Source organism: Mus caroli, unplaced genomic scaffold (genome assembly GCF_978045245.1).
Source record: "Mus caroli unplaced genomic scaffold, Mus_caroli_1 scaffold_20, whole genome shotgun sequence".
NCBI lineage: Eukaryota > Metazoa > Chordata > Mammalia > Rodentia > Muridae > Mus > Mus caroli.
Window position 1 is genome coordinate 56724497 of NW_028227275.1, and position 14626 is coordinate 56739122.

A 14626-nucleotide genomic window follows, 5' to 3' on the forward strand; every position below is an offset into this window, starting at 1 on the left:
GTCTCTCCCCCCGACCCCCGCCAGTATCCACTGGAGAGGCTGGCCTCTGGCCTCAATTCATCCCACAGGCGTGTGCAGTGAGCATGACATCCATGCCCGCAGTCCCTGTGACGGATGCTGGCAGTATGGCGGCCAGCCTGAGGTCCCGGTGGGGGTGGGCAACGAATAGCATTTGAGAGGCAGAGGCAGGAGGGTCACAAGTTCAAGGTTATCCTCTGCTATATATGAGGATGCATGCAATTCTTTCTCAAATTTTAGAAAATGTGCATCAAGGAAGAGGCACAGGTCGGGTGTGAGGGCAGAGGGGGCAACCTAGTCAGCTAGAGGTGACCAGCAAGGCAGAGTTCCTTTGCTCAGGAAAGTCAGACATGAACATGTGAGGCAGATCTAGAGGGCAGGGGCCACACCCTCGGTTTCTATCTTCATGCCGCTGAGGCACATGGGGTCCCTGGTCTGAATTTTATCTCTGGTCCATGAATTAATTTTCCTCTCCTCCTTGGAGCAGATGCTGCCAGTCAGCCCCGTCCTCAAGCCTTGCCCAGATACCTTCAATTTTCCCATCCAGGTTCCAGTCTCTCCCTCCTACCCACACCATCCCTCCGCATCCCTCACCTCTGCTCAGCCCACTCCCCTGGCTCTGACCGTTTCTATGCGTAGGTGGCAGCGTGTACCCTCTTCACAGGAGATTTGTTGATTTCATAACCATAAATAGATAAAATGTTCTGAGTGCTTCCATGAGCGAGTAGAATTGAGGGAGTGATCACACAATGAAAAGGCTGTAAGAGAAGGAAAACAGCCTGTGGAGATGCAGCTGAAACTGGCTTGGTGCTGCACAAACCAGCACTACCTGAGGGTGAGCTTGCCGTTGCATAAGAGGTATACCATAAACACAGGACTTGGGACTGCCAGAGAACCTTCTGGAAAACACGTATGAGACTGCAAGTCTGTCAATTCAAAGGAACAATATATTAAGAAAATCTAGATTTAAATGAAAACAGAACATGGAAGCCAACAAACATGGATTTTAAATTCTGAGTTCATCTCATTTTGGCTGTGTGACTATGAGCAAGTTTCTCACCCTCTCTGGGAAGGTGTACATTCGTCTCTTGGGCCAGACTAGAGGGACCAATCATATAATATGCTCATTTTTCCCTCTAAGAAAAATTGGTCTTCTCGATTACAACTTAACCTCCAATATGGAACAATTTGTCTTCCCAAAATGCAGTCCCAAGACACTAAGGATGGGTAGGGTAACCTGCTTTTTCATTGTCAAGTAGAACTCATGTTGACATGGGAATGGGTTATGCACAATCATTCTTGGATGGGGAGACCATATATTCATAGTTACAAAGAAAGCTAGACATTAGGAAGGACTTCCCAAGTTCTTCTCCCTAAGATGGGTAAAAAGAGTAGAGAGAGGAAGTGACAGCTCAGTTTGTTCTGAGACTGGAGAGCTTTCCAGAGAGAGGGAAAGCTATTTCTTTACCTTCTGCTCTAAGGGTGGCAGGGTTTTCTGTCAAGGGTCAGGTAGTAGGTGTTTGGGCTAGGTGGGAGCTCTAGTCCCTTCTGCACTTAACTCTGTGACTGTGTGAAGAAGGGCACCAGCCATAAGTGTGTGAATGGTTTGAATGTGTCCCAGTAAAACTTCATTAATGAAAAGAAACAGCGGACCAGATTTTATTCGGGGCCATAGTGTATAGGCCCCAATCTCGTTCTACACGGCAAGAGAACAAGTTTGAATGTGGAGGAATCAACCTTGCATAGGGCACTGCCAGAGCCCTGCTGTCTGACTTTAAGTCATTACTCACTTCTGATCTTAACTCATCGACTATAGAATGAACATAATAATGTCAGTCATCAGTCCTGAGACAATATCTAAGAGGAGTGGATAGGGTGGCTAGGAAGGTTGTGTGTCAAAGTGAAAGAATTGACACCTGCAAGTTAACCTCTGACCTCCACACACAGACACCACGACACATGTGTGTTCTCTTCATGTGACAAATTAAAAAATGCAAAATAAAAAGTGCCTAAGAGATCAGAGCAAGTCTCTCTATCCCTCTACTCCATTCCTTTGAGTGGCACTAAGTCTAGCACACGAGGCCACATCCTTGTCTGCTGCAGGTGACGGTGGCCTTCTTGGATGGAGACAAATATTTCATTATAGTTGGATTCTTGGTCTGTCTGTCTAACATGCGGTCCTCAGTGACCCCATTTCTGGAGCAAGCCCAGCACAGGAGGAAAGGAGGAATCTCTCTCCCTCTCCACCGTCCGGGCATTTGGCAGGGTGCTAGAGTTCACGTCAGGGAGCAACATGGCCGCAGTGGCTGGTGCCAGACCTTCGGAGAGGCCTTCGAGACTCAGGCTGGGATCAGAGTCAGAAACAGAAAGCTCTGAGTTCTTCCAGAACATTCAGCTCTGGTCCCAGCTTCCCTGGAGTCTCCACGAAGCAGCCACAGCTGTGGTCCACTGGGAACCTGCAGCCCCACCCACCGCATCATAAAGTGAAAGCTGTCCTGCTCATCTGCCCAGATGATCGCGGGTGCTGCATCCTTCAGCACCGATTTATCTCAGAAGCCCTGTCCCTCTTCCTCTTCCCCTCCCTCTCCTCTGCTTCATCCTTCTTTCCCTTCCTCATAGGCATACTTGTGCAGACAAATACCACATGTATGCCGACAGTCTCCTGTCAACATCCTTGCTCCAGAATTTGAGAAAAGGAGCCAGGAGTCTCCACGATATTCTTAAGAATCAAATCCTCCATTCCAACTCCTCAGGAGATCTTCCTCCTGGAAAATCTCTGAAAAAGATGCACCATTTCTCTAGTAGGGATTGAGGGGTGATAACCCTCTAGAGCCCCAATAAAGCCATGAAGAGAGGAGCAGAGGACTTGAGGAGCAGAGGACTTCATGGTCTGCTCTTGCTATAAAAAGGCCTTTTTCGGAAAAAAAATAAAGAAAGGAATCAGCCAATCCCTTCACGATGCCATCACCTCTTCTTGGTGGTTTTTCGGGGAAGGAGTGGGTGGGTTTCCATGGCAACAGATGCGAGCTCTGCTCAGTAAAGAAGGGACCTTGATATTTTTTCTCTCTCATTCTCTCAGTTGTGTGTGTGTCTGTGTGTATGTGCGTGCTACACATGCCTATGCCCACACCAGCAATTTTTTTTAGAACTAAAGAAAGCCCTTCTCTCAGCTCCCCAAATATGGAGTGATAGAAAGCCATGTACTCCTGCAGGCCAGAGAAGATTCTGGATGGTTCCCGAGAAGGGTGTTCCTGTGAACTTGTTTCCTCCATTGCAGAGATTGTGTGCAGCAGAGAGGCCTTTGCAAACTGTTAGAGGCTAAGAGTTAGAAAAAAGGATGTTTGGTGGAGAGAGGGGAGCAAAGGATAGATGGTGCAAAAACCAACAAATGGCGTCCTAGTGGGCAACCAAAGGTGCACCGAGTCTCAGAAGCACAGTCAGCACAAACCATCTCACTCTGAAGAAAAGGCTCAAGGCAGACTCATATATGGACACAGACACACAGAGAGTTATAAAAGCAAATACATTAGGCAAACCCACAAAACTGCATACAACACAGAAAGGCAGAGACTTAAAGAAATAAAACAGACAAATAAAAACAGATGCAGGTACTGGCAGATATGTAGACACACAAGGATGCAGAGCCTATCGTCAAAACACAGGCAAATAGATACATGGATGCAGGTAGATAAGTGTGTCCAGACAGATAGGTTTGGATGCAGACACAGAACATGCAACACAGCCTCATTCAAGTGCACACACTCGTGTGCGCTCACACACACACGCCCCTTTCCCCTTTCAGTTGCTCAAGCTTCCTATAGCAGGAAGGCAGAGCTGCAAATGCGGCGTGTTCACCCAGTAAGTTTGACTGTGAATATCGTGTAACCCCCACTTATTGCTTCTACACACACACACACACACACACACACACCAAAGCCCCTCTCCCAACTTTGTCCACTTTCCCATAACCAAAGGCTGTGATACCTCCCCCATCTCAGGCTTCCAATTCTGTTTTGCTGCTGCTGCCGCCGCCTGCCGCTTGGTGGGGGGAGAGAGTGGGGTGACTCAGCCAGGCCAGGATGACTCACACTGACAGTATTTTTAGCAGCGGCCAGGAGCTCTCTAGCGTGCCAGCCGCCCCCCTCCTCCTGCTTGCTATTTCGGAACCGTCACTGGTGATATAAATAGCTCTTCTCCCACGGCCTGAAGCTGCTGCCAGGCTATTTTTGGTTCTGCACAGTTAAAAATAGTTTCATGGAGGTGGGAGGCAAGAGGAGTGGGAGCTGGCCTAGGGAGAGGAGACATTGGGGGCATACAGAGCTTCTCAACTTGAATCAGAGTAGTCAAACTAAGATGATCCCTTCTCTACCCCCCTCCCTTGCCCCTTTCTAGACCCTTCTCCCCTTCCAACGTTCCTTACCCCTAGTCCATCCTCCTGGAAAAATCCAAGGATTCTTCCCTTGAGCCCAATTTTCTTTCCAAGCTTAACTAATTCCTAGAACCTAGGAGTCTTGACAGCCACACCTGTAAATAGCCCATATGTATTCTCAATGAGGAGGATGACAGCATCGGGCTGCCATTCTCATCTATCCCGAGGCCCAGCTCGGCTTTGATGTCACAGGCAAACCACCACCATTCTGAGTGGGGAGGCAACATTCAGCACCACGGACAGCGGCAACGTCCCGTTCTTCCCCACCAGGTCTGCTTAAATTGCTTGGAGACCAGCTGTGGACCCAGCAATACAACTTATTGTGGAGGAGATATCAAGAACGTCTCCTGGCCAGGGCTTAAAGCACCTGTCTGTGAGGAAGACAGGGCAGAGATGAGCCCCAGAGATAGAATGGTTGTCTAGCATGCACAGAGCCCTGGCTTCATCCTCAGCTTTGGGAAACAAATCTAGAAACTCCATCTCGGATTTGCATATGGAAAGAGAATCCAAAAGCCAAGGGAAGAGAATGGAACAGGGAGTGGGGTTGTTGAGTGGGGATATCAGAGTTAATAAGGATGAAACGTGCCAGAGAGAAATACATCCTGAAGAAACCATTTCTGTCACCCATAAGGTTGGAAACAGCGTCATAAAGACACACACCATTTTCTCCATCTCAGCTATACCACTGGCTGGCTACATGGTTGTATATGTAGATGCTTTCTATCTGAACTAAAATTGTACAAAATATTAGGTTAGGGGCTCTACAACCATGAACTTCTCCCCGCCCCTCCCCGGCATTACTAGGGGTTGAACTCAAGTCTTGAGCATGACAGAAGTGTGAACTCCTACTAAGCCATGGCCCCGGTCACCAAAGCACCCTCTCCCCACACCCCCTGCTTTTCACTCCACATTGCCTCTCTTGCTATCACCCCTTTCCATGAAGAACAGGGGTTCTCCTTGGTGTCAAAATTCATCTCTAACTTTCTGCAGCCAGTTCTGTCCCTCTCTCCCAATTTTTTTTGTTTGTTTTTGTTTTTCGAGACAGGGTTTCTCTGTGTAGCCTTGGCTGTCCTGGAACTCACTTTGTAGACCAGGTTGGCCTCGAACTCAGAAATCCGCCTGCCTCTGCCTCCCAAGTGCTGGGATTAAAGGCGTGCGCCACCACGCCCAGCTTCCCCCAACTTTTAAAATGGTCTTGTTTTTCAGGCTCTAAAAGTGCTTTTATATGTTCCTACTCTAAATGAAATTTTGGGCAAAAAGTTTCTCTAGTCCTTTGTGAAATGGTTGTGGGATAAAAAAGGGCTCCCATGCCCTGTGTAGACAGCAATCGCATGTAAGTGACTGAAGAAAGGTGTGTGTGGGTGTGTGTGTGTGTTTGGGGGGGGGTGTCACACTACAAAGACAAGCCTGACATGACAGGTGGTTAAACCAAAGGTGCAAATTACAGGGGTGGTGGGGGTGGGGGCGCCCACAAAGCCGAGACAGACTGTCCAACGCTCAATGAACGAAGGAAAAATTAAAAAAAAGGAAAGGTGAATGTTGTGCGCTCACGCAGTGACAAGTGCACAGGCAGAACGAGGAGCCCTGGAGCTAAAGATGGAGCAAGAATTGAAGGGAGATGGGGAGGGGACTCTGGCAGAATTAAAGGGTCTTGGGTAGGTGCAGCAGCCACTGAGGGCTCAGCAGACCCTGGCTATTTGGCAGCCTCCCCCTCTTCCTGGCTGAAGCAGTGGGGAGAGCTTTCTAGAGCTGTGCGGAGGCCGGTAGGCCCCGCCCGCCGCTGCCGCCGCCGCAGCCGCCGGAGGATTCCTGTCCTAATATGGAGCTGGGATTCCCCCGGCCCCGCCCCCGCCCCCAGCCCGCTGGAGAGACTGGGGCTCGCAAGAGGGCGGGGTAACAGCTCGTCTTGGGGGCTGACAAGCGGGAGGGGATCGTGGGAGAGGTTCAAACACACATCCAGATCCTCACCAGGCCCTGGGTCTCTGCCTCAGTTTCCCCGACAGGTGGCTAAGATTAACTGATAGAGGAAAAAGGAATCACTGCAGATCACAGTGGAGATGTTTGTGTTCCTGTGGTGCTAAGGAAATATGATCAAGACCGAATTCAAGTAGTCTCTTCTCCACAGGACCACCATTCCACCCTATCCTAGAGATTTAGACCCTCAGGTCAGGGCATGGAGGCGAAGAAGGAATTATTTATTTGAAACTGGCTAAGGGACTTTCAGATTGAATAGACCCCAGAAAAGACCCCCAGTTGTGACCTAGCCCCGCCCCAAAAGCCAAGGAAAGTCCCTCGTGTAATTTTGACCCCTGCCTGGCAGATGGCGGCAAATTGGCAGAGGACCAAGCCCCTTCTCATCCTTTGCCTCCTTAGAAAAATCAATGTTGATAGCAGCCTCGCCTTGCCTTCTACAAACTCTCTTGTTTAGGGCTTCAGACCACCCTAATCCATGTACTGTTCCGTCTCCTAATAGAATGTAATGGAAAACCTGGGTCCCTGCACCCCATTCCTGGCTCTGCACAGCTCTTGCCAGCCGGCCCCCTCTGCACCCTCCCTTCTCCCCCTTCCCCCGCCCCCTCCCTCTCCCGTTCGACGTCACGGGATGACGTCGGAAGCCTGGGAGGGAGGAGGAGCACCCCCCCCCTCCCCAGCCAGTGGCTCCCGCTGCAGCTTGCTTTAGCCCAGCCTCCCGCTCCCCCCCCCGTCTCTAAAAACGAGCCCCCCACGCCTGTCAGGAGCTATATAAGGCGGATCGAGGCAGGCGAGGGGGGCAGCGCTGCCGAGCGGAGCCCAGGAGTGGAGCGAGAGCGAGCAAGAGCCTGAGCGAAAAGACCGGGAAGCAAGGAAGAGGAAGCCTCCGGTGCATCGGAAAAGGATCGCAGGTGCTCGGGAGCCGGAGCTGGAGCTCCACAGCCGGCAGTCATGTACCGATCCACCAAGGGCGCCTCCAAGGCGCGCCGCGACCAGATCAACGCCGAGATTCGGAACCTCAAGGAGCTGCTGCCGTTGGCTGAAGCGGACAAGGTCCGGCTGTCCTACCTGCACATCATGAGTCTTGCCTGCATCTACACTCGCAAGGGTGTCTTCTTTGCTGGAGGTGAGCAGCTTGGGCTACCGGAGACCAGAGCTGATGGGGACCAGGGATGGAGGAGCTGAGGGAATGTGCTAAAACTGCCGCTTGTCTAGGACAGCGTGCTGGAAGCCTGTGGAGAGAAGGGACTTGAGGGGACCCTGGACTTCCTACTTTTTCTTCTGAGCTCCATCTAGACTAGCCTAAACGATAGTCCTAGCACTGGATTTGTGTGAGATAGAGCGCTAAAACAGAATGGTCCAGGCTCCCATTGCCTCACAGGCACTCCAGGAATCCGGGGAGTGTACGGAAGGAAGCCTGGCAAGCTACAGGGAAAGCCTGCAAAGGCAAAGTATGGGGAAGAGTAGCTTGTGCTAGAAAATGCTGAGAGGGTCTTTCTATGCGCTCTGGAGCACTGTTCAACGTCCTGAAGCCATCACCCTTACCGGCGCTGCCCGCGGTGCTGAAATGGCCATAGCCCCTTTTCGCAGGCGCTGTCCGCGGTGCTGAATCCCAGTCCTTTCGGGAGAGCTCTGTCCACAGTGCTGACAGCAGAGGGCTGCTGAGGTTCCTGCCAGGCTTGGAAGTCCAGGGGCTCCCTGGCTAGATAGTTTTAGCAACAGGTCTCCTGGCCAAGATCCACAAGCATAGGGTCAACAGGTGTTGGCAGAAGAAGGTCTATGGGAATTTCCTGTGTCTTCTCCGAGACTCAAAAGATGGTCTCTTCATTTCTGTGTTGTCCCCGAGTCTTATCCTGACTCACCACATCTTCTCACCCTACAGGCACTCCTTTAGCTGGCCCCACCGGGCTTCTCTCTGCTCAAGAGCTTGAAGACATCGTGGCAGCACTACCCGGATTTCTCCTTGTATTCACAGCTGAGGGGAAGTTGCTATACCTGTCGGAGAGTGTGAGCGAGCATCTGGGCCACTCTATGGTGAGTACTGAAAGTCCTTGCATCTCAGGTTGGGGTATATGTGAGATAAAATGAGCCTCTCACTACTGAAAACAGAGTTATTAGAGGCGAGTGTGGGGGAGTCTTCCCTAGGAAAAACCATTGGTTGCAGATAGGCTCTTGCTGCCTTCACTAAGCATCACTTCTCCTTTCTAGGTGGACCTGGTTGCCCAGGGCGACAGTATCTACGATATCATTGACCCTGCTGACCATCTCACTGTGCGCCAGCAGCTCACCATGCCCTCTGCTCTGGATGCTGGTAAGAACCTCCTCTCGATTCTTCAGTTTACTCCTCTGCTGCCCTGCTCCAACTATCTACTCTCCTCCCATGCCCACCCTCTTAGTCAGTTTTTCCTTTTGCTCACCTAGATCGCCTTTTCCGTTGCCGATTCAACACCTCCAAGTCCCTCCGGCGCCAGAGTTCAGGCAACAAACTGGTGCTTATTCGAGGTCGATTCCATGCTCACCCACCTGGGGCCTACTGGGCAGGAAACCCCGTTTTCACAGCTTTCTGCGCCCCACTGGAGCCAAGACCCCGCCCTGGCCCCGGCCCTGGCCCTGGCCCTGGTCCTGCTTCTCTCTTCCTGGCCATGTTCCAGAGCCGGCATGCTAAGGACCTAGCCCTACTGGACGTTTCTGAAAGGTAAGCCCAAAGTGTTCAAACTCCAGTAAGAAAGGAGGTCAGAAAGAAGGGAACCTTAGATTCATGATCTTAGATTCAGGGCAGGGAGGATGGGGCTTAAGTGGGCAGAGGACATGGGAGGGAGTGAAGTGCATGCATTTTGAGTGAGGTAAACAGAAAGCTGACCTCATCATTTCCACCTTCCCAGTGTCCTAATCTACCTGGGCTTTGAGCGCAGCGAACTGCTCTGTAAATCATGGTATGGACTGCTACACCCCGAGGACCTGGCCCAAGCTTCTTCTCAACACTGCCGCCTGTGTGAGTGTCCTGAGAGGCCGTACATAACACAGGAAGCTGGGAGAAAGCATGGGAGACAGGCCAGGGACTGGCTGTGGTCCAAACTGATGTTAAGGAGTTTCAGAGGCTACAGGGTGAGCTTGAGGATGAGAAGGCAAGGCAAGAATAGGACAGAGTTAGAAAGCACTGCGTGATAAGGTCAAGTGGGGAGCCTAGAGGTACAGGTTAGGGTAGTTAGAAGAGAATATGTCATGGCTCCCTCAGTTCAGTGTAGAGGTAAGAAAGGCGGGTGTGCGGGTGGTGTTGATTGATGGACCTTCTAATCCTGTACCCCTTTTTCTCCCCAGTGGCTGAAAGTGGAGATATTCAGGCTGAAATGGTGGTGAGACTTCAAGCCAAGCATGGAGGCTGGACATGGATTTACTGCATGCTATACTCAGAAGGCCCAGAAGGCCCTATTACTGCCAATAACTACCCTATCAGGTAAGCTGTGAGACACAAGACGGTGGAGAGGGGAGGGGAGCCGAGGTCAGCATAGAAGAAATCTACTCTGCTAACGGACAGCAGACCCTTACAAGCTGTGCCTCTTCCCTTCCAGTGACACGGAAGCCTGGAGCCTCCGCCAGCAGCTAAGCTCTGAAGACACCCAGGCAGCCTATGTCCTAGGAACCCCAGCTGTGCTACCGTCATTCGCTGAGAATGTCTTCTCCCAGGAGCAGTGCTCTAATCCACTCTTTACACCAGCCCTGGGGACTCCTAGAAGTGCCAGCTTCCCCAGGGCTCCTGAACTAGGTGTGATCTCAACACCAGAAGAGCTTCCCCAACCCTCCAAAGAGCTGGACTTCAGTTACCTGCCATTCCCTGCTAGGCCTGAGCCTTCCCTCCAAACAGACCTGAGCAAGGATTTGGTGTGTACTCCACCTTACACACCCCACCAGCCAGGAGGCTGTGCCTTCCTCTTCAGCCTCCATGAACCCTTCCAGACTCACTTGCCCCCTCCGTCCAGCTCTCTCCAAGAACAGCTGACACCAAGTACAGTGACTTTCTCTGAACAGTTGACACCCAGCAGTGCTACCTTCCCAGACCCACTAACCAGTTCACTGCAAGGACAGTTGACAGAAAGCTCAGCCAGAAGCTTTGAAGACCAGTTGACTCCATGCACCTCTTCCTTCCCTGACCAGCTACTTCCCAGCACTGCCACATTCCCAGAGCCTCTGGGCAGCCCCGCCCATGAGCAGCTGACTCCTCCCAGCACAGCATTCCAGGCTCATCTGAACAGCCCCAGCCAAACCTTCCCAGAGCAACTGAGCCCCAATCCTACCAAGACTTACTTCGCCCAGGAGGGATGCAGTTTTCTCTATGAGAAGTTGCCCCCAAGTCCTAGCAGCCCTGGTAATGGGGACTGTACACTCCTGGCCCTAGCTCAGCTCCGGGGCCCCCTCTCTGTGGATGTCCCCCTGGTGCCCGAAGGCCTGCTCACACCTGAGGCCTCTCCAGTCAAGCAAAGTTTCTTCCACTACACAGAGAAAGAGCAAAATGAGATAGATCGTCTCATTCAGCAGATCAGCCAGTTGGCTCAGGGCGTGGACAGGCCCTTCTCAGCTGAGGCTGGCACTGGGGGGCTGGAGCCACTTGGAGGGCTGGAGCCCCTGAATCCTAACCTATCCCTGTCAGGGGCTGGACCCCCTGTGCTTAGCCTGGATCTTAAACCCTGGAAATGCCAGGAGCTGGACTTCCTGGTTGACCCTGATAATTTATTCCTGGAAGAGACGCCAGTGGAAGACATCTTCATGGATCTTTCTACTCCAGACCCCAATGGGGAATGGGGTTCAGGGGATCCTGAGGCAGAGGTCCCAGGAGGGACCCTGTCACCTTGCAACAACCTGTCCCCAGAAGATCACAGCTTCCTGGAGGACTTGGCCACCTATGAAACCGCCTTTGAGACAGGTGTCTCAACATTCCCCTACGAAGGGTTTGCTGATGAGTTGCATCAACTCCAGAGCCAAGTTCAAGACAGCTTCCATGAAGGTAAGTCTAGCCTGAATGTCCAAGAGCCCTGCCCTTCTAATCAGACATTGCATAGACTGGGCAAATCAGTTCCCAACTCCGAAACTCTGTTTTATTAAGAGAACAATATTTCCTCCTACTAAGGAGAGTAGTGAGGTCGGAATAATGCAAAGCTTTGTGTGAAAGATGAGTAGACCTGGTGGGCGGGGGAGGTGAGCTAGAATAACGCGATAGACAATCCCTAGGCAAAAGCTTGAAGGCGTCTGAGAGACCTAGACCAGACAACATCCCCATGTTATAGACAAAAATAATCAAGGCCCCAGAGTTAAAGAAACTTTAAGTGGCACAAAAATTGATAGAAGTTGATGCTTCCCCCTGAAGGGGACCCAGAGCAACAGTTGGTTAAAATTAGGAGACAGAAAGAATAATGCCAAGCCCCTAGCTCCAATCTGGCCGCCTTGTGCTGTTTGTCCAAAGCTGTGGCCACAGTTTCCCTCCATATTTGCATATTGCCTCTGATCTGCTGACACCCTGGGGATCAGTTCATTTGGCTAACACATTTGACGTCCATAGACTATAGCAATATTGTACCACTGCCTGAGCCCAATGACCCTTTTACTGAATAAGCTTGACTAACATACGCACTTTCTCTCTTCTCTCTCTCTCTTCCCCCACAGATGGAAGTGGAGGGGAACCAACGTTTTGAATAAGTCTGTGACTTAACGTCGTCAAGTATGGCATATTGTCATCAAGACGTGGAGCCGCTCTCCACCCCCCCGGGACTGTTGGGGGGATTCTGGGGGCCAGAGGGGGATATATCTGATTCTCCAGGCCCTGAAGGATTTAGGGGGGGAGGTGGGAGGGTAAGGGAGGGGAGCAACTTTTTAAAATCAAGAGACTTCGAGCGATCCCAGTTTCCATTTCAATCTGTATTCACTCGTAGTGAGCTTCCTTGAATGGATTTCAAGCGGAGAATGGGGGAGTCTCACTTCCCCACCGCGCTGCCCCATGGGCCTGGGCCAGTTCTCCACTCCTAGGGGCAAAGCCACCCCTGGGCTTTGGTGGGGGAAAGGCATGGCCCACCTAGGGCTAGCCTGTGCCCTGAGGGGCTCTTGACACCCACGTAGAATTCTCTACAAACCAGTAACGGGATTTCAATTCCGACGGACTCTGCCGCCCTGGCGGCCCTTCCTGTGACTTTTGCGCCCCGCGCCTGGGGTGGGGGGCGCGAAGAGACGCTACATTCCTTTCCGATGGAGGAAGGCAGATCTGCCGTCACACGTGTGCTTGCACGAGTGCGTGTACCTGGTGCGGGACTCACCCGGCCGCCAGACCGCCTAGGCTTGCCCAGGTGGCCACCTCGTGGTGCTGCGGTGACTTTGTAGCCAACTTTATAATAAAGTCCAGTTTGCCTTTTTGGTATCTCTGGTGTCATGCGCTATTGTGAAAAGGGAAGGGAGGGGAAGGGAGAGATTGAGGGGCCCAGATAGGAGGCTGGGGCAGGAGACACAGGTTAGACCTCCTCTCAGCCCTGGTATCTCTAAGTGAGTTTGTTCATGTCTCCATTTGACTCTGCTTGGTCTACACTGTGCTAGAAGACTAAGTACTTGTTGGAAGCAGACATCGCACCAAAGACACTGGAGTCTTCTCTCTGCCCTGGGTTTATGGTGTGATGGGGAGGAAAGAGCCTGGGGCTGAACAGTTTGTCACTGGTCTTGGATATGGGTTTAAAGTTTCTGGTCATTTCCTGCCTGGTCTTTCAGGATATTGATTTCCTCATGGAGGCTTAGATTTTCAAAATCACAAGCTGAAACCTGTTATGCTTGTGTAGGGCTTTTCAGTTAGCAAATACCCAACCCACTGCAATAAATTTCCACTTCATTGGGAAAGCAACCAGATAACGGGTGTTCCTCCAGTTACAGGTGAGAAACACATCAACCCCTCCCCAAGTCTGGGGAGCTCCCAGATCTCAACGCCAGCGAATAACCATCATAGACCATCTCACCACAGAACTGAGGACCACTGGGGAAGAAATTTCAGAAAATGGTGTTTGACTCCAAACTCGTAGGCTGAACACCACGGGGTGTGGTTAGCGGAGGACAAATGAAAGTTAGGTGGTAGAAAGACCTGTCCGGATCCAATCACACTCCCTCCCACCTTTTATATTTGGAGTGTACCTGAGTCTCCTCTTCCTCACAGGTCAAAGGAGGGCAGCGATCAAGGGGCAGGGGCAGAACAGGACAAGTCTCCTCCAACTCACCAAGTGCAGCAAAGGCTTGGTCGTTGCGACCTCCATTTCAGTGGTGACCCGCAGACTGAGAGAAAGCCTCGACCTCAAGGAGAGGACAACAACTCCAGGCTCCAATCTTTCCACAGAAACACAGGGGCACAGCCTTGAAAACCCTGTCACCTCCACTCATTCTGAAGCCCAGCTGTGGAGACAGGCCCTTTGGAGGGTCCTTCCTTCACTGTGGAGACAGACAGGCCCTTTGGATCCTTCCTTCACAGAAAGAAAGGGATCCACAGGGACCTTTCCCTTCTTTGATGGGTATTTGGGTGGAGCCAAGAACTTCCCTGTCACCCCCAAGAGGAACCTGTCTTAGCTCAGTTCCCTCCTCGCACAGGGACATGGAGATGGCGAGATGGATAAAGCATGATGCTCTGATTTGATCCTTGATGGGAGGAGATAACCGACAGTTGTCCTCTGACGTGTAACTGCACTCCAGGACATGTTTATGCTCACATGTGCACACACACACACTACATACACATATATACCACACACATACTATACACACATATACTACACACACACACACATACCACACACACCACATACACTACACACAGTACACATGTTACACATACATACACACACCACACACATATACCACACACAAACACTCTACACACACACACCACACACATATATCACACACAAACACTCTACACACACACACACTACACACACTACATACATATACCATACATACATACTACATACCACACACACATATACCACACACTCACACACACCATACATACTACTAATAGAAAATAATAAAATTTTTTAAATGGGGTGGATTTAGGAAATGAAATTTCTGTGAGAATAGAAGAAAGACTTCCTTGATGTTTGGTGGTGGCTGGCAATAGTGTATGCTTTGTCTTTGTTTGTTGTATTTTTTTTTGTTTATTTTGCTTTTGATTTTTGTCGTTGTTGTTGTTGCTTG

General features: G+C 51.1%; 1 protein-coding gene across 1 annotated transcript; it reads left to right on the top strand.

Moving 5' to 3' along the window:
* Positions 1-7261: 7261 nt before the first annotated feature.
* Npas4 (neuronal PAS domain protein 4) lies at positions 7262-12160 on the top strand. Its single transcript, XM_021152226.2, has 8 exons — positions 7262-7544; positions 8301-8452; positions 8627-8729; positions 8840-9113; positions 9301-9410; positions 9737-9872; positions 9988-11417; positions 12074-12160. The coding sequence occupies exons 1-8, from the start codon at positions 7370-7372 to the stop codon at positions 12100-12102; spliced, it is 2409 nt and encodes an 802-aa protein (XP_021007885.1). The 5' UTR covers positions 7262-7369; the 3' UTR covers positions 12103-12160.
* The last annotated feature ends 2466 nt before the right edge of the window (positions 12161-14626 follow it).

What these genes read in the sequence shown, in the direction of transcription:
- Npas4 (XM_021152226.2), top strand. Translation starts at nt 7,370, where the DNA reads ATGTACCGATCCACCAAGGGCGCCTCCAAGGCGCGCCGCGACCAGATC. An exon ending in GCCCTCTGCTCTGGATGCTG is followed by an intron (nt 8,730 to 8,839) that starts GTAAGAACCTCC and finishes TTGCTCACCTAG; the next exon opens with ATCGCCTTTTCCGTTGCCGA. An exon ending in CTACTGGACGTTTCTGAAAG is followed by an intron (nt 9,114 to 9,300) that starts GTAAGCCCAAAG and finishes CCACCTTCCCAG; the next exon opens with TGTCCTAATCTACCTGGGCT.